The sequence below is a fragment of the Boleophthalmus pectinirostris genome, unplaced genomic scaffold (assembly GCF_026225935.1).
Source record: "Boleophthalmus pectinirostris isolate CB_2022bp ecotype Guang Dong unplaced genomic scaffold, ASM2622593v1 HiC_scaffold_22, whole genome shotgun sequence".
NCBI classification, from domain to species: Eukaryota; Metazoa; Chordata; class Actinopteri; order Gobiiformes; family Gobiidae; genus Boleophthalmus; species Boleophthalmus pectinirostris.
The window spans coordinates 30,899,745-30,927,497 of record NW_026571190.1 but is presented as its reverse complement, the minus strand read 5'-3'; the positions used below and the strand labels follow the sequence as shown (position 1 = coordinate 30,927,497).

General features: G+C 39.3%; 1 protein-coding gene across 1 annotated transcript in view; it reads left to right on the top strand.

Annotated features, from left to right (window-relative positions):
- The first annotated feature begins 4,179 nt into the window (after positions 1 to 4,179).
- fbxo41 (F-box protein 41) overlaps positions 4,180 to 27,753 on the top strand; it is a 36,752-nt gene continuing 13,178 nt past the window's right edge. The window contains exons 1-5 of the mRNA XM_020930615.2: positions 4,180 to 4,725; positions 5,027 to 5,256; positions 14,141 to 14,348; positions 20,206 to 20,279; positions 26,322 to 26,701. Coding sequence (XP_020786274.1) covers positions 4,180 to 4,725; positions 5,027 to 5,256; positions 14,141 to 14,348; positions 20,206 to 20,279; positions 26,322 to 26,701 — 1,438 coding nt within the window. The remainder of the gene's footprint in view (positions 4,726 to 5,026; positions 5,257 to 14,140; positions 14,349 to 20,205; positions 20,280 to 26,321; positions 26,702 to 27,753) is intronic.

Sequence of the window (27,753 nt, the reverse complement as noted above, 5' to 3'; positions counted from 1 at the left end):
GCTTTAATTCATTTCTAACAAATAACATTACTTTCTTTGGCAAAACACAAAGTTAATTCAAGGCACTGATTAATTTTGTGTTTTGCTGAGTGGTGTATTGTGTGTGTGTGTGTGTATTTTGATTATAAAGTCAACAATTCAGCAGCAAAGTACAGTTTTTTTCTCCAGTGGTTTCTGAGTTGAGCTGAAATAGGCCTGTCACGATAATAACCATATCAACTTGTTCAATTTAGGAAAGCTGGAACAATATTTTTGAAGGTCAATATTTATCCTATCTACATTTTCTTTGCATTACTAAATGTTTTGTTATTTTTTGGCTTTATGATAAGATTTAATCCGTAAAAGGTTGAATCAATAACTTCTATGATTCATTACAGATGCAAACTAAGTACTAAAGTGTTCAAGGTGCATTGTGTAACTTTTTTAGTGTTTTTTTTAGTGGCTGTTTCTATGGATACATTATTGCTCTACCTGGAATGTTCCACAGTATGACATTAAAGAGCTCTAACTTACATTTATTCAATTACAGGTGGTTTTATAGCTCAAAAATAACTAGAAAAACAGGCATTCTGACTGTGAGCGGGGTTTTCTCTCCACAGATCTGACCTGTAACTTGGTCTGGTTTGGGTTCCCTGAAGATAGAAATGTGAAACACTCCAGACAAAGCAATAACATCTCTCTGTAGAAAAGCATTTGACGGAACCGCCACCAGAAAATTTACACAATGAACCTTTAATTCAGCTGTTTATTTATTGCAGCTCATGTTTTTTTTAAACAATATTGTACATTTAGAATAGTTTTTGTGGCTTAAATTTGCTCTGGAGTTATCGTGTCAGTGGGATAAATTTGTCACAATATTTCTTCATCAATATATCACACTTCTAAATTTGTGTGTAGATTTTCGTCTTGCCTCCTGGGACCAGCCGTGTTGATCTGTGTATACTGATGGGTAATTGCAGCCATGGGTAGCCATCTGGATCAATAGTAGACAGTGGAGCTACGGGTCGGCCATGTCCATCAGATCACATAGCCTGTCCTGCTTTGAAACGCCACCTCACGACTCCGTCCTTCTCCCATTCTCACTGTGTGGAATACTAATACTACTTCAAGGGCTCCCCGGTACTGTGTCATAAAATATGAAAATGTAGATTTGCATTTTGTCATTCCTGCGTCCTTCCTCGTAATATTTTTTAGATATTACATCGCTATTTGGAATTGACACTAATCTCTGAGTGTTGTCTTACCTCAGTGCAATGACAAGTGAGCATGCCTGGTTAAGTTTGCCCTTTGCTGTCACTGGAGCGTGTCCGTCTCCAGGAGGATGTGAGATTGTCCTGTCACGGACCTATACCTCTGCTTTTTCAGGATAACACTCAGTGACATGTGACCACAAAAAGATGAACATGTGACCACAGAAAGACATGAGGATCTTAAAAACTAAGTATTCTTGTTCACATGGGTTGCTTCATTGTTGATCTCAAGGCTTCCAAATATTAAATTAACCAACACCATCTCCACTGGGTATGGAGTGAATGAATAATGCTCTGTAAAGCATCTGTGAGTGACCAGAAATGCTCTGTATAAAACTAATGCATTATTAAATTTACATTATTAGCACGTGCAAGACAGTGGATACCATATGTAAATAAAAAAATAACAAAAAAATATATATATAATAATAAGAATACGATAATATGTGTAGCACACAAGATGCACAAATGTGGACTATACTGGCCATGTCTTGGTGGATGAGGAACTACAAACGCCATTCAGTGATCACAAGTCTTAGAGCTCAAAACAGGATGAAGCCATGTGATGGAAATCCGTAATTTCAAGTGTAGAACAGGTCCAAATTCTATGGTCAAATTTGTCGTGTTATCTGCAAAAATCAGTTTTTATATTGACTTGTCCTATGGTTCTGCATAATGTGTGAAATTACTCAGCCTCTCCACATGGAACAAACGAAACAGAAAAGAGCACTATTGATGTGATAGCTGAGGCTGGCACTCTCCCCTGTCAGCAAAAGTCCTGGATCGATTCCTGAAAGAGGCTGTTCTGAGTTTGCATGTGCTCCCACAGTTTGTGAAGGGACTCTGGTTTCCCTCAGCCAAACTCAGTGGAACACAATGGTGTGAGTAACCATCTGATCTATGTCATTTGTTGTATTTAGCTAGTTTTGTTGCCCTAAGCGAATACACAGTTTTGTGTTGTTGTAACTGTAATATAACTAATGTATAATAGAGCAAACAGTGTTGTGAAGGCCTCTCAGCAGCTCCCTGTGGGCTGCAGCTCGTGTCACACCTCCAGCTCTGTGCTGCCTCCTCCAAGATGCTATGTGCTAATACTAATGCTACATGTCTGTTTGAGTTCAGTGATGCCAGATTCAGGCTGATTCTGCTCCAGTGTGAAGGCGTAAACGCACCTTGACTCACTCCTCTCTGTGCCCCTGAGCTATTCTTGTTCATCATTTTAGTTAGCACAAATAATGATCATTTAAAATGGCCACTGTTTTTTTTGGAATTTATATCTAAACTGCGTAGACAAATGTCCACTCATCAAGCCTCTCTTGAGATTTTGTTTTGATAAACAACCTCCCTATTAGGAATATAATGTCATTTTTACAGTATTATCTTTTTAAGGGAAACAATATCTGCCATCAGCAGATTTCATATGGACTGTTTTTCCTTGAGCTGGTAGTGTAATTGTTGGTAATTGTTCAACCCTACAGGACAGCTGATCATTTTCCGATTGAGAGACTGACTTTAACTATGGATTATTTTATGTTCTTGTCAGCTCATGGAGATATCAGTGGTTGTGACAGTGGAATCCACTGTTTACATCACATGCTATCAGTGAAGTGGACACTACATTTCATCAAAACCTGAATCAATAATCCAGTCATATAGCTGTCTGTCAGAATTAACTCTTAGAATAAAGGGACAGAAATGTTTTTGTGGTTTTGTTTAGTAGGCCCTATGCATAAATTATCTTCAGAATATAATGTGTCCTTTAGCTTCCTCCAGGAAATTAATTTTTACCGGTAGAGCTGTTCGGACAAATACCTCAGCTGAGCTTCAGAGCGGGATGTGACTTGTGACTTGGTAGCACTCTCCTTTAAATCCACTTCCTGAGTCTGACGGGTTAAATGTCTCACTTAGGCAGATGGAAGGCCCTGCTGTCTGCAGTGTGCAGACTGAGCCTGCACTATCCTCCTCCTTTAATAAGTGGGCTCAACCTGCCAGCATTCTCCGTCCAAGCAGACTGTTAATAACAGCCCAGTGGCTTCTAGGGATTCCCAGCATTAGCTCTCCAGCCTTTACACAAACAACAGTCTGTACCAGCGGTTTGTGATTACTCTGTCACTATCCTCGTAACCATTCGCTCCTGTTATTCAGTTTTAGGACCAAAATGTAAATCTCGTTTGTCTTAGTTAGTCCCAGCTCACGCTACAGCAGCATTTGTTTTATAGGAGCAGAGTTACAGATTGTCCTGTGAAGGATTATGAGCAGTGTCCAGAATGATCCTGGGCTTCTCCACTTGGAGCTCAGAGCACTTTCACTAATGGATCCTGTGTCCACATAACCACCTCAGGCCTGCTGTAATCGACTGTCCAGGTTTTAGCAGACTCTGCGTCTTCACCTTTAGATATTCATAGTGTTCATGTTCCCAGACCACTGAACCTATGGATCAATATGTCTACTTAAATGACTAGGCTGTTTCACTCTTTTTAATTTTAATAGAACCAATGGATATTTTTTACAGTGAAAGTCTGACAGTTCCTTTGCTGTGTTTCTTACCGTTATGTGAGTTTTTAAAAATTACTTTATGTAATAATTTGTTGTCAGTGTGAGGTTGTGTATGGAGGCATAATTTTTTCCTCATGAGCCCTGTCTAGACAAAGTAATAGACATTGTGTTGAGAAAATGGACTCTGTGGTAACTCTTCTGTGTTCTGTTTCAGGACCTTGGCCGTGTGACCCAAAATGACCCTTAACCTTTGCCACTTGATGTGGTTGTTTGACTGAGGTGGACTCATGGGATTTCTTCTTCTGATGATTTGCTGAAGTCCTGATTTCACCATGAGCAGACCTGAGTGGCACTCGACCCTCTGGCCCTTATATTGGCGCTACCGTTACAGTGCGTGAGCGCCCCCTCTCTTCTTTGGTCATTACTGCACGTAATGGCCTCTTTGGACCTGCCCTACCGCTGTCCTCGCTGCGGGGAGCACAAACGCTTCCGAAGCCTGTCGTCCCTCCGCGCTCACCTGGAGTATAACCACACCTACGAGACCCTGTACGTCCTGTCCAAGTCCAACAGTGTGTGTGACGCTGCTGCTCTGCTGCCCCTAGTGGCTGAAGGAGCACTCATCACTCCAAACAACAACGACTCTTTTGAGCCCCTGCGGCCCTCAGCATTGAAGGAGAGGCACTTCCCCTGTCGTGAACTTCCCTGTGCAGATGAGCTCAGTCTGACTCCTGCTCACTCCAACAGCTCAACTCGCTACATACCCAATGTGGAGTTTCCTCTGGGGGAGATTTTCATGAAGCAAGCCATGGCATCCACAGACCCAGGTCCTCATGGTAACCCCAGCACAGCTGTGGCAGTAGCTGCTAATGTGGCGGCCAGTGCAGTGGAGGCTGCCTATGAAGAGGGGCTGGCCAGGCTGAAAGCACGAGCCTTTGAGCGACTGGAACTGGACGAAAGGCTGGAGAAACTGTCTGAAGAGGTAATCACAGTTTAGACTCTGACACACTCAGTAAATGCCTTAGGTAGATCTTTGCATAAATGTATCCTTAAATACAGGTACTGGAAGGTGTTTACACAACCTCAGTCCTACTTTTTAAAATCTGACAATTAGTTGTCTTCCATTAGCTATTGATCACAGATTCCATTACATATATTTTATAAAAGCATTCTAGTGTTACTGTGGGATACAAAATAGTATTACTATCATTGCTACTTTGTGTGTTCCTACCTTTATATCAGTGAAGTGGATCCTAACCAACCAATTGGTTTGTGTTTCTCAGGTGGAGCAGAAAATAGCAGCTCGTGTGGGGCGGCTGCAGGCTGAGCTGGAGCGGAAGAGCTCAGAGCTGGAGAGGGCGAAGCAGGAGAGCGAGCGTCTGAGCCAGGAGAAACAGGACCTGGAGGATAAGGCCACAGAGCTGTCGCGCCAGGTAGACGTGTCTGTGGAGATGTTGGCCAACCTGAAGCAGGACCTGGTCAGCAAAGAAACCGAGCTCACACACAAACAGCAGTAAGTGTACTCGGACCTGTCAGCAGGTCTGTCAGTCTGTTATTCTGTTATTATAAGGCATCTAGTCATGATACATTTTGATTCATTTATACAATTTCACTCAAATTCAATCTCACAACCTATCAGAGACTCAGACTCATTACAGCACTTCAGATCACTTCTAAAAATTCTCCTGTTCAATCTGGCATCCTTCCTGGATTTCCACCATCATTTGCTGTTTCCTATTGTTTGTAAAGATGATGTATTATTATTATTATTAATCTGTTGTCAGTTCAACCTCAACCTCAACCTAAAAAAAATGCTTAATAAAGTCAATTGATCTGTTTGAATTGCACAAATCCAGAGTTACATCTTAATGTGTGTTTAGTTCTAATTGAATGCCAGTATTACTTCACTTGCATAGTCTTGTGTTACCATGCAGAATGCAGGTCTACATGAAATAAGCTTGTTTTGTTTTCTGTCTGAATACCAATGAGTGCAAATGGAAGTTGGAGGTCACCGTCCTGAAGGCACAGCCCGCTGAGTCTGTGGCTCTGTGCCCCTCTCCCTTTCACAGTTTATTCTCTCTGTCTCTGAGGAGAGACTGGCTCTTAAACAGAAGGCTCATTCAGAGGCAGGAAAACCAGGAGCTGAGAGGTGGAAAAAGACCATCACTTTAAGTGAATGTCTGCAGCCGATGACGAGGCTCTACAGACAGAACGCAGCTCACAAAGACGTGCTGCCATCAGTCAGTAGTTTGTAGTTTTGTAGGAGCAGTGTAGTGGTTCCATGGACACACACACTCACTGTTAGAGCAGGACATATAATGGTGTACATAATCCCACAAAAATGTGTCAGTAAACAGTAAATTGGAGTGTCCCTGAAGCAGGGCTGTAAAGTGGTTCAACAGCAGCTGCTGGAGTGAACCAGAGCAGCAGTGCTCAGCACAAACAGGAGCCCGAGGACTCACCAAGAATGGTGCAATGATTTTTACTGTGTTACACATATACACATAAACAGATATACATATATACACATATAAACAGATATACACATATACACATATACACATACAGGCTGGAATTCAATATTTTACATGCCACAACTAAACTCTACTCAGCCATTGAAACTCAAGCATTAATTACCCCACATTATAATAACTGCTTACATTAACAATACAATCAGATTACAGTTGTTTTTATTGTATTTAATTTATGCATTCTGTATGATTAACACGCGGTAACTGTTAATTCTAAGTACCGGCTCCATTATTATCCACAAATGTGCAGATGTGGTCCATGATGCACCTGTTCTTTTAAATGGAGCTTAAAGGCACCACCTGTCAGAGCTCATCTTATATTCTGCTCACATACAGATACAGTATGGCTCTGCAGCAGGTCTCTCCTAAGGCCTCATCCTTCCCACAGGCAGGAGCTGTACGAAGAAGCTCAGACTCTTTGTAGCAGTACGAACATGAGGCTCTGAAGGCACCCCCAGGCTTTGTATGGCTGTCACAGTTTTAGTGAGCAGCGATCTGGAATGTAAAGTGATGCTGTCAGATCAGAACCAGCCCTGCTCATTAAGGCCTGAGCCTGAGAGAGAAGAGGAGGATGGATCTCAAGTAGAGCCCTCAGAGGCCTCTCTAATGAAATGGAATCAAAGCAGCTATGTGACCACTGATCCAAGTGAAGGAGCAGTTTGGATTGTATATTAGACTATTGTGTACATTTTTCCATTAAGTATGCACCTGATGTATCTATTCCACTGATTCTCTATTGGATTCTTGTATTTAAAGGGCCCATGTTGTGCTGTTTCCTGATCTGTGTTATAATGCTGTTACCTCATCAGTTTTGTTTCATTCACACACGTTTAACACACACATATTCATGCATATTTAGGCTTTAGTCCTTCTCTCCAACACTCTGTTCCACATTGAGATGTCATGTGGTAATACAGAACAAGCTCTACTGTGTTTTTAAACTTGATACACCTTCTCTAGGCTCATTTCCGCCCTGGAATCTACACTTTCTGCTCAACTAAAGGCAAAAGGAAATAGCCGTTAACTTGAAAACTGCCTCTACATGACATTACAAGGTGGAACAAAGCAAAAGTTTGGCACAGTTTACACAAGAAACACATTTTTCTGATACTTTAAATGTAATTTCAACAAAAAAGGTGTTTTTATTGGTCAGATCATAATCTCTGTGTTGGTCCAGTGTACAGCATGGTTGCTAGGTAACAGTTATGGATTTCCCTAGTGTGATGTCATGGTTTCCAACCAGGAAGTAAAACCTAAAAACTGGCACAATTAGGTCGGACGGAAGTTGCAATATATTTTAGAATATGTGTAACAGTAAAAAAATATGTGTAACTACATGATAAATTCTACTTTTTTTTTATTGCATTGATTGCACCTATAGTGCTCTCCAACTGTATTTTACACATCAGGCACATTGGGGCTTAAGCCCTTATTCCCCTCTATAATGATAATGTAAACCTGACTGAAGTGTGTGAGGCTCTGAATGTTAGCTCTCACTTTGAGCTGGATTTATCAGCTTCAAGGGTGTAGCTGCCACGGGAGAGAGGAGAGTGCCCGTGTGCCCTTGAGTAACAGAGCAGTTTCAGGTTTTATTGATCTACACCAATAATGATATGATTATAACTAAGACAAAATGCTCTGTAGTAAAAAAAAAAAAAGATCAGACATTGCATTTTCAATTAAATTAGCAGTTTATAATTTAAGAGTAGGGTATGTAGACTCCTCTTGCTGAGTTGAAAATTGAGTACAATCACAATTGAACCAGGGTTGCCATTGCCTTAACATGTATGTAGAAGACACTTTTTTTTTTTTTCTTCATTCTCAGTTTATGGACAGGCCACGCTGCATGTGATTCACTACAAAGGACCACGCCACAACAATGGAATATGATAAGATGTTTATTGACAGTGGACAGATGTGATGGCTGGGGGGAAAGTCAGGGTGGGAGCTCCGTCTTCAATCCAGAATGGTCACCCAGCTAATTTGGAACTCCCCCTCCTTAAAGATGATGTCCTCAGACAGAAGGATGTACAAGAGACACGGGGTGGGAGGGAAGGGGTCGAGAGATGACACAGGCGGTGATGTCGTGATGGTCGTATAAATAGGGCTTCTGGGTAATTGAAGGCGTGGTTGAGATAAGCCGTGGTTGGCTGGAGAGGAGGTTGAGACGTGGTCCAGCTCCTGAATCTCAGTTAATCACATTAACTCCACAAGCTCAGAGCCTCCAGAATTCACTCTGAGCTGCAGAGGCTGCACTAGTACTCATTCATGATTTTCTGGAGTTGCTGGGGTCTAGTTCGTATCAAAGTACTTTTAGGTTTTAACAAAGACATTTTAGACATTTTAGACATTGGAACTGGCAACCCAAATGAAAGAAAATGTTACATAATGGAGCTTTAAAACTAGTTTCACGCTGCACCTTTTGAACACATTTCAGCGCATTAACATTTCAGAGCAGACTGAAATATGACCTGCTAAACTAATACAGGAATCTCAGGCTTTCCAGAACATCTTGGCAGATCAGTAGAAGACAGCCCATTTTGTTATTTGCAGTGAGTTCATCATAACTGTGGTGATTTACGCATTGTTTTTACAAATTGTACATTTTACTGATAAGTGGTCTCTTGTAGTGTTTTTAACAATCCCGTTTCACCAGATTGCAGAAAGCTCACACTTTTTTTTTTTTACTAGGAAAACCTGCTACATATTTTTTTTTTTTTTTTTTTTTTTAAGAGCTGTCCGTTTACTGTGAGTCTTTTATCAGTCCAGTTTCCACATCCTTTTATCCTCGTCCATCACAGATCCCTTGTTGCCATAGAGCTTCACACAGTAAATCCAAGGCCTGCTGATCACACAATGTGGTCAGACTGAAAATAAAACCAACACTATTCACAATGCAGGTGTCAGATGAGAACCAAGTAAGACACCTGCTCACTTATTCCACTCAAAATGGGGATTTGCAAGAAAAGGCTTCAACTTCCATCTGCCCATTTCAGTCAATCACTGTCCCTAGTTAATATTAATATGGCTCCATTGTGAATTAATGTGATAGGAGGTTGGCCAGTGGTTTTAATTAACATTTAAACCCAGTCACTCACATGGGCTTGTCTTATTAACCACACCTCATACAGCGTTGTATGTGACTGTTGGTCATGACAGGAAAAAGAACACACTACGTCCATTAATTATACAGTGACTACAAACATGAGGTGGCATTTGGAGTTCTGACAGTTTTAAACATGGTTAGATATGATTGTTGCTCATTTTATACTAGCTCATGGTCTAAGTTCGTAATTGTGACCTGCAAGCATAACATTGACTAGTGTGTTTTAATGTGTTTTATGTGTTTTAATGTGCAAATCAGACTTTTTAGAGCTTTTAACCATGTTATAGTTGTTTCCCCTCACCATTTATTCACCCGAAGTTGTATTTGGAGTGATTTGAGCGCATTTGAGCAATCTTAAATTTTCAAGACACTATACTGCCATCAACTATTTTCACTGCCACTGGCATACGCCCACAGCTCTGTACTTAGGATTCTGCAGCATTGCATATCATTTTGGTACAAATGAAAAAAATTCACTAGTGTGATCTGTAGCTATCATCAGAGGTTCCAGCAGCTGCACAGCTCTTTGTTGTGATGATGCCACACAATGGTCTTTTGTGTAAGAGGATTCCTTCTTTTTTCATATTCAAAATCTAATGGAAAAATGCAAACTATAGGTCTTTAATATGTGGTGAACAAGTTTGCAGCACTCCCTGTACAGGTTATTGTACAAATCATTTAAATTCTAATTAAAGAAAGAGACAATCAAGTCCTTGTGGATTGTATAACACAATGTAGAGTCAAAGACTCACAACTCTGCCCCTGATCTGTATCTGTGGCTTATACGGTGTGTTTTCTCTTCTTTCTCTTTTTTCACTTTTGTTCTACACCAAAAAGCGAGTTTTTGATGAGCAGTTAGGGCGAGGCTGTCCGCTGCATCAGTGGATTTCTTCCTTTAATCCCAGAGAAAAACAATCTACACCACTGCAATTTATGTGCTGTCTACTACTGCATAAGCCCGCACATACAAAGTGCCAGGAAAATGTAGAGTTTGCAGCTGTATGAACCGCACCGCGCTCAGTCACTTATTATTAAGCCAATGATGTTCATTTTGTCTTCTTATATACTTTAACTTCTTTGGTTCTTTTTAAAGACAATGCAGTAAAGTGTATTTACCTTGTTGACATGTTTCGGCTGCTAGCTGCAAGCCATCTTCAGAACTGTCACTGGTGTTGGTGGTGACGTGTCGTATATCAGCTGTTGTTACTTATTAACTTGAATAATGGAGGTGACTTGTCCCCTTACGTTTTCATTATAGATCACAGAGGACAGATCTTTACATCAAATAAATTTTTACTCGAGGTGGCGATTTTACAGAAATAGTTGGGAATGCAGCATTATTACTTTGCGGCATTTTGTGTTTTCAGGAATCTTAAAAATGTTTTGACAGTGTTTACTCATGTGCACATTGTGTCCCCATGGTAACTCCTAAACATTCCACCAATGGAGATACATGTAGAACACCCCCAAGATTGTGTCACTGCAGGTATCAGTAGGTTTTGCAAATGTGTTCAGCCTGGACATATGTAAATGCAGATTGGCAAGTGCAGTTGAGTTAAAGATGTGCTGTGGGACTTTTCTGATGGAGGGTTCGGCGCTGGCTTGTCTCCATGGAGATGTTATTGCCTTTCCTGCAGTGTCTGGTATTACAGTTATCCATCTTCAAGAAGTTTAGCAACTCCCAGTTTAATTTTTACACAGCTATAAAACAACTGTAATTGAATAAATGCAAGACAGATTTTAATGGCATACTGCGGCACATTTCAGGCAATGAGATACTATCACCATGGGAACAAGCAAGTGGTTTTTTTGTTAGAACTTTTATTCCTGTCATGAAAAACTTGAGACACTTTTGGTGGTATTCACAAACGATCCCTATTTTTATAGTCAGACTTACTTTGTTATTTTAAAAAGGCCCATATTACGCTATTTTCTGATCTGTGTTATAATACAGAGTTTTTGGATTGTTTTGTGTCATTCATTCATGTTTAACACACAAATCCTGCATATTTAGGCTGAGATCTTTTCTCTCAAACAGAAAACACTCTTTTCCAACTACAGGAAGTACTCAACTATGTTTTTAAACTCAATACACCTTCACTGGAATCATTTGGATGATTTCAGACCTAAAATTGCCGATCTCACTGGGGACATGTCGCAATCAATATTTGGGGAAGACAAAATAGTGTCTACCAATATTTGCCATTTTATTTTAATAAATAAAAATATAAATTTATTCCGATATTTTTCCAAACTTCAACACGTTTTAGTTCACGTTTTTTTTATTAGACGTTCTGAGATGTATTCAGTGAGCAACAGAGGGATGTCATTATTGGGGCCAGGAGCCTAAACTGGGGAAGTGACAGGACAGGGCCAGCACCCGAAGACGGCGGCATGAGCAGGCGTGAGTGAAGATGCTCTGCACCAAACTTTGAAAAACTTTGAAAAAGGAACTTACTTGGCTTCATCTTCAATTAAACTTGCCTTATAATGAGTCAATATAGAAAAAGAGCGACTATCACCGCAAGAGCACCTCCCAAATGAAGCCCTACATGTGCGCTGTCAGCAACCGGACTCTACTGACAATATTCCATGGAAAAATGTCTGGACATGATCTCACATATATCTCATCACCAACAAGCAAAGGGAAATCTGCTATAAACTTCTACATCGCTGTTATTTGGTAAAGAATCATCTTAGAAGGACAATGGACACAAACTGTACATTTTGTGAACAGAAAAATGAAATCACATTTCACTTCTTTTGGACCTGCCCAGACTCTGTTTTGTTTCTGGGGAGGTTAGCTGATAATGTCCCTACCAAAGCTGAGACCAAATCTACGCCCTTGAGCTGGTAACTTGAAAACTACCACTTCATGACATCACAAGGTGGAACAGAGCATCTTGAGCTTTGGAGATGTAGACAGGTTAATAATAAAGGGTTACTCAAACATGAATGAACCAAAACACAAGTCCAGGTCTGTTTTTGAGGAGATAACAAGATTATAACATGCCTTAAAGCTCACAAGAGTTAATTTTTGCACAATATAGAACCTTTAATAGCAGAAGTAAGTGTTGGGTAATAAGTAAACAGTTTTCTCAGCCAATAGCACATTTCACACACGCCTTCTTTTCACTCCCAACACCTCATCACGGGAATGACTTTTTTAGATTCTGTGCCTATGATGAAGCAACTTAACTGTGCCACCCTCCCCAACTATTTTTATCTCACAATGGCCTGCTTTAGGAATATTCACACTCACTGTTGAATACAAGCAGAATTATGTAAGGCTTTTAAGAGTGAAGAATAAGAGGGACACTGAACCTATAGGACACAAGGTTACAGATGGTTCTTTGTCTGTCCCTGTTCATCCGCTGCTCTGGCTTTGTCAAGGTTAGCAGCTTTGTTGAGCTCCTAGCTGTGTTGTTTAGAAAGCAGCTAGAGTAGAGATGAGTGAGGAAGGAATGTAGGTACAGAACTGTTATGTAAGTGGCTCTGACTTTGATTATGTACAGTGCAATGTATTGTACAGATGATGACTCACACTCTGTTTCAGTATTGTACATGAATACTACAGGTGAATGACACATGTACTGGCGAGCATTCATTGTATAGTATGACAGGGCGTCCTTCAGGGGACGACACTTATGGTTCAGTATAAATGTGAGTTTAGTCAAGACCCTCCTGTCCCCCACCTCCTGTAGTGAGTCTAGACCAGGGGTCTTCAAACATTTTACCTATGGTGAGATACCATTTTGAAAAGAAAATGTCAGAGAACTACTAATATTAGCAGTCGCAAGAAGTTGAGAAAATATAAGAGCCATGGCGGGCCTTAGACAGGGTACAGTTAGATGTCTATTAAACATAAACCATTTTCCATTTATTAGTGCACAAGTTGCACATCAAAATTACACATTTACAATGTTATTTAATCAGAGTTTAGTTATGAAGCATTTCTCATATAATTCAGAAATGCTTTGGTGAGCTATTTGGAAAGGGGTGGAGAGCTACTGGTAGCTCCCGAACCACAGATTGGAGATCCGTGGTCTAAAACAGGGGTTCTTAATCTTTTCAATCTCGGGGCGCGACTTTTTCTGAACAAAGTAACCTGAGGCCCTATCTCATATTAAATGCATTATATTGTACTGATTGTGGGCCCCCCAAGGAGGTGGTCCCAGCCCTACTTTGGGCACCGGCCCTATGGTTAAGAATCACTGATCTAGATGATAGCCCAGGATAGCGCTGGACTTTTTGATGACCTTGTCCAGGTTCTTCCTCTCCGTCTCCAAGTACAAAATGGCTGATGCCACCACAGAGTTGTAGAAAGTCCTCAGGAGTACCCCCCCTTACTCCAGAATATTTGACTCAACCATAGATGGAGTTTAATTATATTTATATTTTAGATTAGATCTGGTTTAGGGCTCTTGTTATAGTTGTTTTCACTCACCTTCACCATTCTGTGTTGTGATGATGTTTAGAGCAATGTCAGCTCCCATTGGGCACCACAGTTTTCTAAGGCAGAAGTCAGCGGACTTAACACATAAGCCTAATAGGTCTTCTTTAAATATATGTTATAGTTGGACAGAAGACAACTACAGATTCCTGCTACTTCCTTGTCTCTATTGCTTTTGTCTCTCCTCTAACAGCTCATATGTCTTTGTCAGTCCACTTAAGTGTCTGCATACTAAGAGTGCACAACACCATCTGCTCTATGTCTGAAACTATACTTACACAACACTCTGCTTATGATCTGTGTCCAGGGAGGTGGCCCAGATTGACCAGTTTCTCCAGGAGACGGCAGCGCGCGAAGCCAAAGCCAAAGTCCGCCTTCAGCAGTTCATCGAGGAGCTCCTGGATCGAGCTGACCGCGCAGAGAAACAGCTCCAGATCATCAGCAGCTGTGGAACCACGCCCAACGGGAGCCTGGGCCGCTGCAGCCTGCAGGCCAACAAGGGCAACGGACGGCAGGTTTGTACAGTCCAATCTAAGCCACTTTATTTGTATTGCTCATTTCATACACAGACAGTTAATGCAGTGCTGCACAGGGGAAAGTAAAATGAATAAAAAAACAAACCCTGAATAACAGTCCACTGATCAGAATGTGGGTGGTTCGAATCCAGTTCTCGACATAAACAGCAATGGTTAAGTGGTCAAATCCACTGACCCACAGTTTGGTTGTGTAATTCCAGATCCCACAGATGAATGCTGTTGTTGTGTCCTTGGGCAAGACTCTTAACCTACCTCGCCCCTAGTGTCTATGTACACTGATGTATGTGTGTGTGTAAATGGGTGAGTAGTTCCATGATGTAAAGTGCTTTGAGTGCCTTAAAGGTGGGGAAAAAAGTACCATTTTCCTTTTGAATACTCAAATGCTTAATCTCACAAGTTCTAAAACAATAAGGCCAGTAAAATTAAATAAGAGCAGTCATTAAAATTAGCCAGGCTGGCACCACCTAGTGCCTCCGCTCAATTTAATTTCTCTCCAGCAACACTAGATGGTTTGCAAGAGCCCCAGAAGTTGTAGACCGTGCACTGGCCAATAAGCAAAGAGCTGTGAAGCCATGATGTCAAACTCAAGCGTCTGTCTGGGTCCCTTTTGTGATACAGCACAACAGTAAACAAAGCGTTCGAGATGGATACAGAGGAAGCCATACATTCTGTGTTTGCAAGGATCCCCAAGATTGAGGATTTAAAGCTGTAACAAAGAGACTGGTGAATTTTATCAAGGGGAAAGATGTTATTGCCCTTCTTCCTATGGGATTTGGGAAAAGCTTATTATACCATTTAGCCCCGTTAGCAGCACTTTACATATGTCACGACCAAGTAGCAGCGATTGGTTAAATAAAAAAGTACACCCCCACCTTTGAGCAAACGAATCCTAATGCTCCGAGGTCAGATGGTTTCCACGAAGTGAAACCGGCTGATGAATCAAGCTACTTAAGCATAAAATCATTATTTAAAATTCAATAAATGACACAACACTGTGTGAGACACAACTCACAGACAGACAGACAGACTGTAAAAGTGGGTCTTAAGATGAGATTTCACTGTAGAGTGTTTTAGATCTTAGAGTCAGCCACAGAGAAGGCTCTGTCCCCCTAGTTTTAAGTTTTGAATCTAAGTGCCCTTTGAAAAAAAAAATAATAATAATAATAATATTGTCAGAGGTTCACAGTCTATTTTAGTGCAATAACAATATTATTCTATCCCTTCTTCACCTCAAATCACCTCAGCTATACTGTTATTCATAATAATTGTACAATATGCCAGGAAAAAAAAATTAAATAAAAAATTAATTTTCAAAACAGGGATATCTTTTTGCAAATGATCTCTTAATTTTTTCACCCATAGAAATCAAGATTTTAATATATTGGTCTTCTAATCTTTTTCTCTCTGTGTTACAATTGATTAAAAACTAAAAATCATATTATGTTTCAAAAACGGTTCCCTGTTTTTCTTCATTGAGGTGGCCATCCTGCAGGACTGTGGGTAAATACAAGATGAATTTTAGGACACTGTAATACTGGAGGAGGACATTGCAATAACCAAGAGTGATGCACAGTGCAGAGTCTTTTTCCTGGTTGCTTTTGGATGTTGTATGAGACATTGATTTTATTGAGTGATGTGCCCGCATTGCACCATGGGTCGACTTTATAATAGACTTTAGTGTCAAATTTACTTCAAGATACACTGCAGCAGTTCTTGTTGTTTTACAGATTAGATTAGATTACACAGAATTGGTCATATAGATGATTAAAGGTCCCAGATTATGCTATTTCTGGTCTGTTATAATGCTGTTTCCTCATCACAAACAAACCTGGAGTTGGTTTGTCTCATTTACATTTACATATTTTAGGTTGAGTTCCTCTATCAAACTGAAAATAAATAGCCTATAATAAAAAAGGATTACTCAAACATGTGTGACTGAAACAAAACACAACTCCAGGTATGTTTCTGATAAAGTAACAACATTCAAAATGAGCTCTTTGAAATGTTAAATATCGAATCCAGTCCAGCCAACCTTGCAGTACAGATCACAGTGGTGAGTATAGTAACTGTCAAAAGTAATAAAATGAAGGGCACTGCTGTAAATCGTATCAAGGTTTTTTAAAGTACTGTGTGCTTCATGGCTTTAAATAATGACACCATAATCCAGTGAAGCAAGGACTGTAGATTGAATTCATGTTTTCTAGTTAAGTGGATAGTCTTTGATGAATTTCAGATTTATTTGTGACCTTATCAAATGCATTTTATAATTTCTTCTTGAGCTAAAAAAAACAACAACAAAAATACAAAGAATGGGAGAAAATATTACTGAGATGTAAAGTAAAAAGTAATGGTCCGAGGACTGAACCTTGGGGATCACTTTTTTATTACTGAGCATATCCATTTGCCGTTACTGATTGTGATCTACTTGAAGTATGAAGTGAGACAATTTAGAGAAACGTCACCAAAACAAAGTTGGCAAGTTTGTCCAGGAGAATATTCCAGTCTGCCATCGACCACTGGAATGACACCCATCAAAATCTTATGACAAACTAGGGCAACACTGTTAATTAAAATCAGATCAAAATCAAGCTGGTGCAGTTACACAATCGCAAAGGCTGCATTTATTTAGATCAATGTTTCCCAACCTTTTTAGTCTCAAGTATCCCCTAAGATTTATCCCACAATGCAAGTAGCCTCTAACTTGAGTATAATGTTTACTAGTATATAGTTGCTTTTCTTTCTTGTTTCTAGAATCCTTATAAATTATTATGATTTTTTTTTTTTAAACATACCCTTTTTAATTTCACCTTCTTTTAAAATATGAAACCATTCCAATTACCACCTACCAAGTGCTTCTGGACCCCTAGACTGATTTAGCTAATAGAATTTCCTCTGTAGAGAAGAAAATATAGTGTGTTTTTATAGAAAAATCTTGTACCAGTAGATTGGATCTCAAAAATGTTCTGAAGTGCCTGAGATTCTGGTAGTAGTTTTGTGATTTATATTTTCGTCTTCTCTCAAACGTTAATGCTTCTGGAGATCTTTACAATGTGTACTCCGAAGAGAACGACTTTGGCACAAGTCTAATCGCAATTACAATACCCGCCAGAAAGTATAATTTATTATCTTGTGTAGCTCTTGAACCATGAGTATTCCCTTCTCACGTCACAGTAGACGTCCATCTCGTGTTGATCAGAGGCTGTATTTGCATAAAAAACATCCTCGGGCTCCAGGAAGTACACCAATCTCTTTGTTTCTAGGGCTGTCTTTGTGTCTATCTCTGCGTTTTGCATCATTATGTTTCCCCACACATGCTGTCATACAATCTCACCTATTCAAACAACCATTATAGATACAAGCGACCTTTTGTACCGCGCTAATCTGTGCGCTGCCATGGAAACCTCTTTCGCTGACATAATTTTATATCAGATAATTACAGCTCTCGCACTTCCTTAATTTTTAGAGTGGCCAGTATTAAGTGTGCACATTACTGGAAAGTACTGTAATATGTGATATGGTTGTTAAGAACGGATATATCACACAATCACTAAACAAAAACAAATATTTATGTGCTTTAATTCACTTCATTAACTCGGTGAAGACTATACCAAGTTTAATCAAGGCTAATTTTGGGCTTAATATGGAAAATCATTAATAAACTTTGCCTTTTTGAGTCTTAATTTGAAAAAGTGTTACTGTCAAATAAATCTGCATCTTAAAAGGCCCATATTACGCTATTTTTTAAATCTCTTGTATAATGTTTCTTCATGAAAAACATACCTGGAGTTGTGTTTTGTTTCATTTACACATGTTTAACGCACAGACTCGTATATTTAGGTTAGTTCTTCGCACAAACGTTCTTTTCCACCTTGTGATGTCACGTGGTAATACAGCAAGTGCTCCACTGTGTTTTTAAACTCCATAGATGAGCCCTGGAGTTGCCCATCTCTACTGAACAAAAGCTAAAAAGTTGCTGAAAACTATTGCTTCACGACAGTTTTAGAGATGTGGACTGACTAATAATAAAGAATTACTTAAACATGTGTGAATGAAACAACTTTGAGTATGTTTTTGAGGAGGTAACAACTTTCTACTGTAACTTAATGCTCACAAGAGTCAATTTTGCACAATAAAGGACAGCAATAATATCAAGCTATCTGAAGAAAATAAGAAATGCATGGGCTAGAGTGCAGCGGAGACCAGACCTCGTGCCCTGTTCTAGTGCTGCTTTATTTAGATGCCCTTTGTATTAAGTCATCACTCACTGCCACATGGTAAGACTGTGAATAATAGTGGAGTCACAACATGGTTGGCACCTTGTTACACTGTGAAGGGAAGCCCGGGCATGTCACACGACGACACGTGATCCTCACACCGTCTCATGGCATCATCAAGGTCAGACCCATCTCCTAGGAGACGGCCCGCTGCTGCCACGGAGATATTTTGGAAGTGACAGACAGAAGAAAAGGGCACGACTTCCTCCTGTGATGAGTCCAACCTGTGTCTGTTTAGAAAAGGTTATTTGGATTTGGGTTGCTGTAATGATCTGGAGTAATTAACTTTCGGTGTGATATTATTCAGATGAAATTATAGTAGTTTTATGTTTATTATTTATGGTTTGTTTGTTTTTTATTTTATTTTATTTGTATTTTTTATAGACAATTCTGAAATTCTTTTGTAAATACCAGCACTCTTAACATTTGGAAAATGTTAATAATGCATTAGCCTTTTATCCCTGAGTTTCAGAATGATGAAAAATGATGATGGGAATTAAATCAAATTAAATCACTTTAAATCAAAATATTAAATTTTTTGAAATGTGAAAAGTTAAAAGTTGAGAAAAGATTAAATGAGGCAGAAATGATGCATCTCAAGGGACTATCCAAAAAATAAAAAAAAGCAGCCATAAGTCCCACCAATTACTCACGTACACACTACATTAACAGCGATGTGGGTTAAGTGTTTTGCCTAAGAACACAACAACAGTATCCACAGACAAGCCACTGCTGCCCAACTGTGACTCCTGGTATTCTTAGTGGTTATTATCCCAGTACTAAGCACATTGAGATCAGACGAGATTGACACTTTTATTTGATGATTATTCATTAATATTTTTATTGTAATGCAATAACTTCACTATCCAAATATCTCAGTTATCAAAACACCTTTTTAATATGTAAGATCCCCATGATAACAGCTAAGTGGGTCACTTGTAAATTCCTTCTCTGATTACTTATTAAATTATGCAAAACTGACTTCTGTGAGTTATAATGTTGCCTCATCAAAAACATGAGTTGTGTTTTGTTTCATTTACACATGTTGGAGTAAACCTTTATTATTATTATTTTGTCTACATCTCTAAAGCTCACAATATTCTGTTCCAACTTGTGTCATACAGCTGTCGTTTTCAAGTTAACAGCTCCTTTTACCTTTTGTTCAGTAGAGATTGGCATTTCTAAGGCTGAAATTATCCAAATTATTCTAGTGAAGGTGTATGGAGTTTAAAAACACAGTGGAGCACTTACTGTGTTACCACATGACATCACAAAGTAGAACAGAGTGTTTTCTGTTTAACAGAAGAACTCGGCCTAAATATGCAGGATTTTTGTGTTAAACATGTGTGAATGAAACAAAACAAAATACCAGGTCTGTTTGTGATGAGGAAACAACATTATAACATACTGTAGTGAGAAAAAATAGCAGGGGCCCTTTAAAAGACAGCCGTGCATTGTTTTTTGCACTTGTACCAACTAAATATTTGATTGCCAAATGTGAAGGCTGGAAAATTGAGATTGATTTTACTAATATATTTTGTGCAATTTTATATGTTTTACAGAGAAACTCAAGTCTTTCTGGAAGCACAAGGGGCATGTACCAAGTGTCAGAGAGACGCTCCTCCCCCAGCACCGGGTAAGTGGCCACTCTGACCCCGATCAATATTTATCGATACTGTCACATCCCTTTACTCCAGACCAGGGAACTCTCTGTTATCTAGAGGCTGCATTAGACCTTAAAAAAATCTATCCATCTTTCTACTAATTAATCTTTAATGAAGTGAAGCCAAGGTAGTCAAGACTCAATATATGTAAGCTACCATACCAAGCAAAATATTATGACCTACTTGTATTTCCACGCAGTACTATTAGAGGCTTTGAACACAGCATTTTAACGAGTCTCTAAATAACATTTATCCTACAAGGTGCGGCAGTTACAAGTTTATAAGCTTTTCTATTGCTCTCATTGGTCTTAAGTGGAGTGTGTGTTTACCAGTGAGTAGTATTTTTCAGTGAAGCTACAAATTTGTGGTGGGTGATATGACAAGAAAACTGAGAGCTGGTACCATTAGGGAGTAATTACATTAATCTGTTACTTCTGAGAGTTCACACTTCACTGTGATGGGTGAGACATGACAGAGGCTGACCAGAAGGAGGAGTGAATGGGGGGAAGTGTCTTAATTCAGCAGAAAAGCCTTGAATAATAACAGGGGTGGACAAACGGGTCTGTTATCCAGGGCCCCAGGGTTTAAGGGGCCGAAAATTGCACTCCTCTGCCTGTTAATTTATGTTAGTGGGGGGGCCCATGTCAGGCTTCTTGCCCCAAGCCCCCAAATTTCTACCTGAATAACAAGAAATTAATAAGCAAGGCAAGGCAAGTTTATTTGTATAGCCCAGTTCATACACAAAGTAATTCAAAGTGCTTTACAGAATAAGAAATACATTAAAATCACAACACCAACAAATGAAAACATACAATTAAAGCAAGAGAGATTAAATGAAAGAGAAGAGTGCAGAATGAAAACCTTAATAGTTTGCAGTGACATCAAGCTGGTGTAGTTCTACATGAATGATTATGGAGGAATGTTCAGCAGTTACCATGGTGTCAAAATGCACACTTTAGCAAACAAAAGAGAAGCAAAAATGAAAAATGGAAAAAAAAATTAAGAGCAGATACCACAAGTGAGAGGAGGGGGAACAGATTTTGCATTTGTCATGTAGCCTACTGGTAGAAAAAAAATCAAATTAACTTGCAGATGGCAGTTTTAATTCTGTAATAGTTTGTAATGATCAATCACAATTTTTATTTTTTAACTTGACTTTACTTGTTATTGGTTTAGGGGCTTTGGCAGAAGTACCGGCGTGTTCTGTATCACGTTAGCTTTGATGCTATGGTATAGATCCGTGGTGCATGTGGGAGCTTGGCCATGCTGGGTTCATCATCATTATTCTGTAGACCAATATTATTTAAAACAGATGGGAGGCAGCTAAAACAAATATTATAATAATGCAGATTTTTGTTGTAAAGTACAATTTAATCAACAGGGGAAACTGGCTCTTGTATCTCATCTTGGAGTATGACATAATCACATTTTGTAGTATGTTATGAATCTCTCTGTTGCTCTCTCCATAAAAACACTATCTGGTGTCTTTGAAAATGGCACACTGTATTGGAATATGTTTTACTGCATCAGTGTTTCGCATTATTAGAGGAGATTGCGCTGCTTTAAATTTCCAGCACAGGATGATATTTAGTTTTACCTAAAGAAAAGACACAATGCTTTATTTGAACACACAACACGACATGTAACTATGCAGCTCTCTGAAAAGCCTGTGGGTGGGTTTGTAGTAAATTTAAATTACATTTGAGGAAAATAATCAAAATCTGTCATATATAGCAGCCCAAAAATAGCAAATCAGCAAATCTTATCAGTCATCAGTTGGATTTGGATCAATCGGCCATGAAAAACCCATATCAGTGGATCTCTAGTCATAAATGTTTTCAGTAAAATTATTCCAATGCCTGTGCTTCCACAGTCCCAGTCTGAACCTGTGTGATTTAACACTGCTGTGTGACAGATGGTATATGTTAATATGTTATAGCATATGTGTGAAGGTAGGACATGTACGATATGGAGGAACATTCACCAGTGTCTGTGATTTCCCTGTTTGCACCAGCTGCCTTGTGTCTGTTACATATTGATGGTTTAGCCATGAGCACAGAGCACCTGAGCGTGGCAGGTTGGGTATCCGCTGAGTATGGGCTGTGACAGGGGTATTGTGCTCCCTTTTGGAGCCATCAGACACATGGTGGGGTCTGACTAACACTAGTGTCATTCCCAGTTGCTATGGGAGATTTCCTAATGTGCCATCACAGGGGAACCTGCCAGGCCTTCCCCACTGAATCAGCTCATACAGATCATGTTGTGACACAGGCGTCCGTCTGCTGGCCTCTACTTTTAGCCAACTGGACCAACAAGAAGTTATTGACACTTTGCAGCTGATGTCATCATCTTTCTCTGGGGGTGTGATGCAAACTAGAGGCTCTGGGCTTTGTTCGACTTTAATCTGTGGTTTATTTTAACACAATCTGACCATATGGTGTTTTTGCTGTCAAACAAGTCTCTCTCACACAAAAACACAGTCACAAACTAGCTAGCATTAGCTCACAGTTTTTCTGTTAGTCACTCTTGCCCTTTTGTTGAAAATCAATTTTGACTAAAAGAGATGCATGAACATCCCCAGCATGAAGTCACTGCGCAGTATCAATACAAGAGTTCTCACAATGCACACATTAGCAAACGATTTATCATAGTCTGAAAACTCATTTGGATAGAGAACTAGGAGAAACCTGCCTGGGTATAGTCAGAAAAATGCATTCAATGTAAAGACTTCAAGCAATCATTCAGTCTGTAAAATCTTCAAATGTTTATGAAGAGGCTCCTTGTCACATTTCAGAATCAGTTTTTTGGCTTTACTTTTTCTCAACAGTCAGCAACTTAAACAGCTTTTCATGTCCTTATACATGTGGGTGGAATTATGGCAAGATTACACAGTGAAAAACACACTTTAATTTTAGAAACACTGAGTCCACCAACTTCACTCTCTGTCCAGGCAGTGTTGTAGCACCAGACTCCATCTAGTGGCAAGAGGGTGTAACTGAACACATTTTCCTTGTGTTTCTGTATAATATTTCTCCAGAAAACTTTTACCTGTATGCTCAGTATGCAATGGTGGAACATAAAGAAGTAAAAATAACAACAAAACTGTACTTAAGTATACATTTTACGAATCTGTTCTTTTCTTAAGTGGGTACTTTTTACTTTTCCTTCATAGCATTTGTGAACAGGTATCAGTACTTTCTACTCCACTACATTTTTTTAACAGGACTGGAGGGACTTTTACAGGAAGTATAAGTATTTTTATTAGAGTTTGAGACCCTTCTGAAAAAGCCGAGGGTTTAGTTTAACACTTTCATATTATGAGCAAACAAAAATACAAATAAAAACAAACAAACAAAAAAGATTAATTCAATTGTTTCAAAAAATTCAATTTCAAAATTCAATACCAATCTGTATAAAAATCTGTACATTTGAAGCTTTATTAGATCTCAAAATCTGCATGAAATACTTTTACTTTATACTCTTTAAGTACATTTTTAAAAGGGTAACTTTTACTTAAGTAGATTTTTCAGGTGATACTTTTACTTTTTTTTTGCTGTAGTATCTGTACTTTTATTTAAGTAACTAAATTGAGTACTTCTTCCACCACTGTCATTATGATTCTGTACACTTAATACGTCTACTTCGCTAAAGATGTTAATGATAATTGCAGCAGATTTACCCAGCTGTGCCTTTGCTTCCTATAAAAACACTTAATAAACCAGTATACAGCTCATGGTGGCGATGATTTCATACCATTAATGTCTTAATTGTATTTAACACCAGGCAATTTAATGAAGTGTCTTTAGTTCTGGTGCATGACTTTTTCTCTACCACCTAATTAGAGAGTAATGAAGCTCAGATTTGTCTTTGCCCCCGGTTAAGTTGTTGGAACGCTTTCTATGTTTTGAGCATCCTTATTTCATTTCATTTCAGTGCAGAGACTCACTGTGATACTGTATAATAAATATTTGATTACTTCCTTTTTTGCACATGGATAGACTTTGCTCATTAAAGATAAAAGTAAACAGTGAGATTCTTGTTTGTATGTTTTAGCTATGATTATTTAAACATTTTCCTTGTGGATATAAATAGGCCTCCGTGTTCCATTAAAGGGCCCATATTGCGCTATTTTCTGATCTGATGTTATAATGTTGTTTACTTATTAAAACATACCAGGAGTTGTGTTTTGTTTCATTCACATGCTGCATAATGTGGTCCAAAGCAAGAAAAATGATCTGACAAAGGCTTTTTTGCCAAAACGTTATTTAGAAATAAAAAAAAGCTTTTGGACGTCGGCCATCTGAATGAGCTATGCATTTTTTCACTTTTATTTTCCTTGCATTTGCACCTCTACAAGAACCTTGGTGTGTGTTTCCTGTTTCATTTGATTTGCATTCACATGTTTAACGCACAATGTATGTTTAGGTTGAGTTCTTCTCTCAAACTGAAAACATTCCTGCCTGGTAATACAGGATGTGCTCTACTGTGTTTTTAAACTCCATACACCTTCACTAGGATCATTTGGATAATTTCAGCCCTGGGATTTCCCATTTCTACTGACCTAAAGGTAAAATGATCTCACTGGAAATTACCACAACATGACAGCACAAGGTGGAACAGATTATTTTGAGCTTTGGGGATACAGACAGCCCATTAATGAATGTCGCGACCCCCGTTGTGCCGTGTTTGTATTAATTATAATTCTATTTTGAGGTGACCCGGATGTATTATGGCCCAGCGCATCCAGCCATTTATAAAAGGGACCCGCCTCCTACACCCATGGCTGCTCCTCTGGCTCGACTCCACCCGACCACACCATCAGCCGATTGCCACAACGCAGCTTAGCACTATTTGCACATATTTATTGTAACTTATTAATAAATGCCCCAGCAGAGAGCTTAAACCGTCGCTGTTGTTGTGTTCCTCTTTCTTTATTACGGTCTCTCAAGCTGGGGCCGTAACAATGCAGTATTTCTCAAACATGTGTAAATGAAACAAAACAGAACTCCAGGTATGTTTTCGAGGAGGAAACATTATTCTAACGTGGCTGAAAGCTCACAAGAGTCCATTTTGCGTAATATAGGACCTTTAATCTTTTGAAATGCCATTGCTTATTGTAGTCTATTTTTGTCTCATAACAGGCCTGGGGCATCCCACGTTGTCAAATCTAGTATCAATTTCCCATTTCCTGATTGAGTATTTCGCACGCTGTGGAGCAGATGAAATTTAATCAATGAGCAATTTAAATCAAGAATCCAGCGCAACGCAACAGAGGAGAAAAACTGATATAACATGAAATAATATGAGATTGTTGTTGCAAATAAAAAGGTCTCTTAGTTTTATTTATGCTGGGTATAGTAAAGTTGTAATGTTTGAAGCAGTAGTAAAATTTGTTATCGAATATTTGCACTTTGTATGTATTTTTTTACATAAAGCTGCCGATCTTTACCATTTATTATTAGTCTGTCTACATCTCCAAAACTCAAAATGCTCTGTTCCACCTTGTGATGTCTTATAGAGGTAGTTTTTAAGTTAACAGCTACCTTTTACCTTTTTTCAGTAGAGGTTTGGCACCAATTAAATTTTCTTTATCTGTGATACACGTAGGATTTGGCAGCGTCGCGTAGTCATTTTGGGACAAATGAAAAAAAAAATCGGCGACTCACTAGTGTGATCCACAGCACCGCTCTTACTCACTGAGGACTGCCATTTTCTAACGCGGAAGTCGGTCAATTTGTTTCTTTTATTGAGTTTTTTCAGATCAATATTGTGATTTTAAATGTCCAAATTATAACATAATGGTCCATGGGTGTCACACATTTTAACTATACAACAGACACAAGCACAATAGGTCTTCTTTAATGTTAAATGTTTCATATTTGTTTAACTTGCTTTTATAATCATGCCTATATTTTGTCTGATCTGTTTTGCATTTGTATCAGAAGCGTCTTTGAGCATTATATAGACAAAATGTACTATTATTCTTATTCTTATTTTCTTTTTTTATGTTTCAGAGCGTCCGTGCGGATGAAGTCGGTGTCACAGGGCTCTGGGGGTTATGACAGTGACAGCGTGGAGATGCACCCGATGGAGGACTGTCCGGAGACGCAGTACTACCACATGCAGTGCAGGCTGGGAGAGGGAGGGGGCTACGAGCGCTCCCCCTCCTGCGGCGGGGCGTCCAGAAACTGGGGTCTGCGGAAACAGGCCATTCAGAACTGGCAGAGGCGCCCGTACAGGAACAGTGAGGGAGAGGAGGGCGACGTGTCTGATGTGGGGTCTCGGACCACCGAGTCGGAGGAGATGTGGGAGCAGGAGAGGAGAGCTGTGGCGGAAGTCCAGCAGTCTGCACCCCCATACCCCCATCATGTCAGAGCATACTACCCCAATATAGGTATGTCTACTACACTACCCCAACAAGTAAAACTACTGTGCCAGAGCATACTACTTTAAAATACACTACCGGTCAAAAGTTTTAGAACACCACGCTTTTTCCAGTTTTTTACTCTTTACTGTTTACTGTTGACCAAAACATATTCTAAATGTTTGATTCATGAACTTGTCTACCTTTGGCAGATATAACAGATGAACACACTTGTGGCTTGTTCTTTTTACAATAGAAATCAAATATTCTTCAGAAAGTTTTTCCCAAATCTGTTGCAGAAGTTCCCATAAATGTGTGGCACTTGTAGGTTACTTGGCTTTCACTCTTCTGTTCAGTTCATCCCAAACCAGCTCGATGGGGTTTAAGTCTGGTGACTGTGCTGGACACTCCATGTTTTCAAGTTTACCATCTTGTTCTTTTTACCCTGCAGTAGTTTTGGCAGAGCTTGGACTTGTGTTTTGTTCTTTTGTCTTTTTTTTTAACCTCTGGCTGTTCAGTACTTACCTTTGTGCCCTCTCAAGCTATTTATTGGAGTTGCACGACTTGAATTACAATAAATAACTGGAAAAATTAGGGTGTTCTAAAACTTTTGACCTGTAATTTTGGTAAGACTACTACCCCAATATAAGTAAAACTACACTTATGTCAGAGTGTAGGCTCTATTCACACTTACGTCAAAATCCAGGAAGACCTTTGGAAAGATGCAATTACAACTTCCCTGGTACAGTTTTCTTCATCTACATGTCATTATGGAGTTCTGTTATGTTCGGCTAATCAACCATTACAAACATACCTCAGTTTTCATAATTTCCCCACTGACACACAACTCCGCGTGCACTGGGTACATGCGATTAGAAGAGATGAGGCACCAAATTCAAGATGATTCCAAACAGGACATACGTATGCAGTCTTCATTTTATCGCTGATGACATTTACTTCAATGGGTTTTATCACAATCGGTCGGCGAGCCCAGTGTCGGTAACTACACCGGAAGTTGTCATCACATCTTTCCAAACGTCTTCCTGGTTTGTGATGTAAGCGTGAATAGAGCAAGTATAGGT